The 2,235-nt window shown below is 55.0% G+C and overlaps 1 protein-coding gene across 2 annotated transcripts; it reads right to left on the reverse strand.

Moving 5' to 3' along the window:
* Positions 1–354: 354 nt before the first annotated feature.
* On the reverse strand, positions 355–2,229 carry LOC109378743 (spindlin-2B). Of its 2 annotated transcripts, none has more exons than XM_019635031.1 (2): positions 1,974–2,229; positions 355–1,311 (listed from the first exon to the last, which is right to left on the reverse strand). In XM_019635031.1, the coding sequence occupies exon 2, from the start codon at positions 1,304–1,306 to the stop codon at positions 524–526; it is 783 nt and encodes a 260-aa protein (XP_019490576.1). In that variant the 5' UTR covers positions 1,307–1,311; positions 1,974–2,229; the 3' UTR covers positions 355–523. The 2 variants fall into 2 exon arrangements, with proteins under 2 accessions (XP_019490576.1, XP_019490575.1); XM_019635030.1 differs by having other exon boundaries at positions 1,907–2,191.
* Positions 2,230–2,235: the final 6 nt, after the last annotated feature.

Here is a 2,235-nt window from a genome sequence, read left to right on the forward strand (position 1 = left end):
CTCAATTTATTCTATTCCCTCTGAGCCCCAAGATCTCCCTCTCCCTCTGTTGTTCTATGCCTCCTCCCTGTTGGGTGCCTGCCCCCAAGGAGCCTCTCCATCTCTGGTCCCTCCCCACCTCTTCCTAAGCAGTCACCTCCCCAGTTCCCTTCCCCCACAGCTCATCTCTAGTTCCTTCGCCTCCCCCCTCCCTAGACCAGACCAGCTAAGTCCTATTCCATTTTTAGATGACTGACTATGATACTAGCTGAACTTTATTCACAGCCTGAATTTACAGCTGTCCCTTCCTTTCATGCCCCATCCACCAAACACACCCAATCTTTTCAACGTGATAAAGTCCTTACACACAACATGTCATGTCCACATACATTTGTATTTTTCAGAACAAACAACAGTGATGCTGGCAAAGATGTTGAATTAACAGGGACCCTTAAGCTCCCACTACACTGAAAAGCAACAATATTTTGCATGTCTACAAAGCATACGCTTGTTTGCACAAAGGTGGCAAAGTTTACCCTAACAGTTAGGACTTTTTCACCAAATCGTAGACATAAATATGGAAATCATCATCAAACTTGATGAAATACACAGAGGGTTTGGCTTCCACTTGGTGAATGACCATGCCGATCCGTTTGGAGCCATCTTCTTTGGTATATTCCACATGTTTACCTATCAGGCCATCTACAACTCCTCCTGGCTCCCTCTCTGCTGGGGGAGGCTCGCTGGACTCTGGCATGATACGCAGGTCTCCTTCTTTATAGTCATCTAGAAGCTGGTACATGTACAAGACAGGATCTTTCTCATAGGTGATGTAAAACCAGGCTTTCATGATTGGTGCTTGAGCTAAGACCATCCCCCTCCACTCATCCTTGGAACCATGCTCTCCCTCAAACATATGTTCCACAGCTTTACCAATTATGGTATTTGCAAGGTTTGCATCGCTGACTTGAGGTGATGCCACCCTGTCAGAAAGGATCTTAAGGGACAAAACTCTTTCATCTCTGTGAAGTTCCAGTCCATAGACACAGTCAATTCCATCGTATTTCACCAGGTAAAGGGACGGATTTATAGGCACCTGGTCCAGAACGGTTCCTTTCCACTGGGTGATGGGTTCATCACCTTCCTTCCACCCATGTGAAATTCTGCAGCCCACGATGTTCCTGCGGGGCTGGGACGAAGGTCTGCCCCTCTGTTTCTTTTGGCAAGTTTTTTTCTTCGTCATGTTTGCAGTCCCGGTGGCCCGTCCCGCAGGTGCAGGTGCCCTGGCTTGTTGCCCTTCCACCTCCTGTGCGCTGGGGGTCTTCATTGAGCCTGCGGCGGGAGGAGGGAAGACAAGAAGACGCTCAGTGTGCCATCAGGTGGAGCTCTCCGGACAGCAGGGTCTCTAAGTACCCTGCGCTGGCACCTGAATGCTCCCCATGCGCCCGGCAGCAACGCTGGAAGTCCTGGCTGCTTGCCTGCAAGTGCTCTCCCTCCTAGTTTCTTTTAGGCTGCGGGGAAGGGCAGCAGCGGCAGTGGTGCTGCCTGGGGTTAGAACTCTGCAGAAGGGGGCGGGCTACCTCCTTGTTCAGAGACCACTGCCTCCGCCGGCCACCCACTGGCACCCACTCTACCCGTAAATCCCTTGCAAAGCGCCGATCCCTCCCAGCCATTGACCCGCATGCACGCGCTGTCCTTTGGCCCTGAAAGCCTCAGCCTGCTGCCCACACGCCCCCTGCCAAGCCCCAGTCGCTTTGCTTTCCTGGCACCCAGTGCCCTCGCTTCAGTTTCTTGCCAGCGTCCTAACGCCACCCCCTTTTCCTATAGCCCAGTGCACTTTCCCACCCCAGCCTCACTGGGAGCACGCCTCCACCCCCTTAATCCTGCAGGATTCCATCCCGTCTCCCTTCTCCATCCCGGTGCCCACCAATGGCCTTGGCCTGCCTGGTGTCCACTGCCCGGGACCACGGGCCTCACGTGCCCAAATCGGACACCTCGCTCCTGCCTTCGCTGGGAGCCTGTGGGAAGGAGGGTCGGCAGGCGCTGAGCCGGGTGCTTGCAAGAGCGGGGAGGAGGGGAGGATCTGCAGGCGAGGAACGTGTCTAGGAGGGCAGCCGGGCTGCCGAAGAGGATGGCGGCTGTGTCTCCAGCACCGGGCTCGCTGGCCCTCCGCCTCCCTGTCAGCGGCGGCAGAAGCCCCTCTGCCACATCGGGCTCCCACCAGCCGCTCCTGCAGCAGCAGTCTCCTCCCTCTTT

The sequence above is a fragment of the Hipposideros armiger genome, unplaced genomic scaffold (assembly GCF_001890085.2).
Source record: "Hipposideros armiger isolate ML-2016 unplaced genomic scaffold, ASM189008v1 scaffold_3093, whole genome shotgun sequence".
NCBI lineage: Eukaryota > Metazoa > Chordata > Mammalia > Chiroptera > Hipposideridae > Hipposideros > Hipposideros armiger.

Coding starts and splice junctions, on each gene's coding strand:
- LOC109378743 (XM_019635031.1), bottom strand. CDS start 1,306: ATGAAGACCCCCAGCGCACAGGAGGTGGAAGGGCAACAAGCCAGGGCA.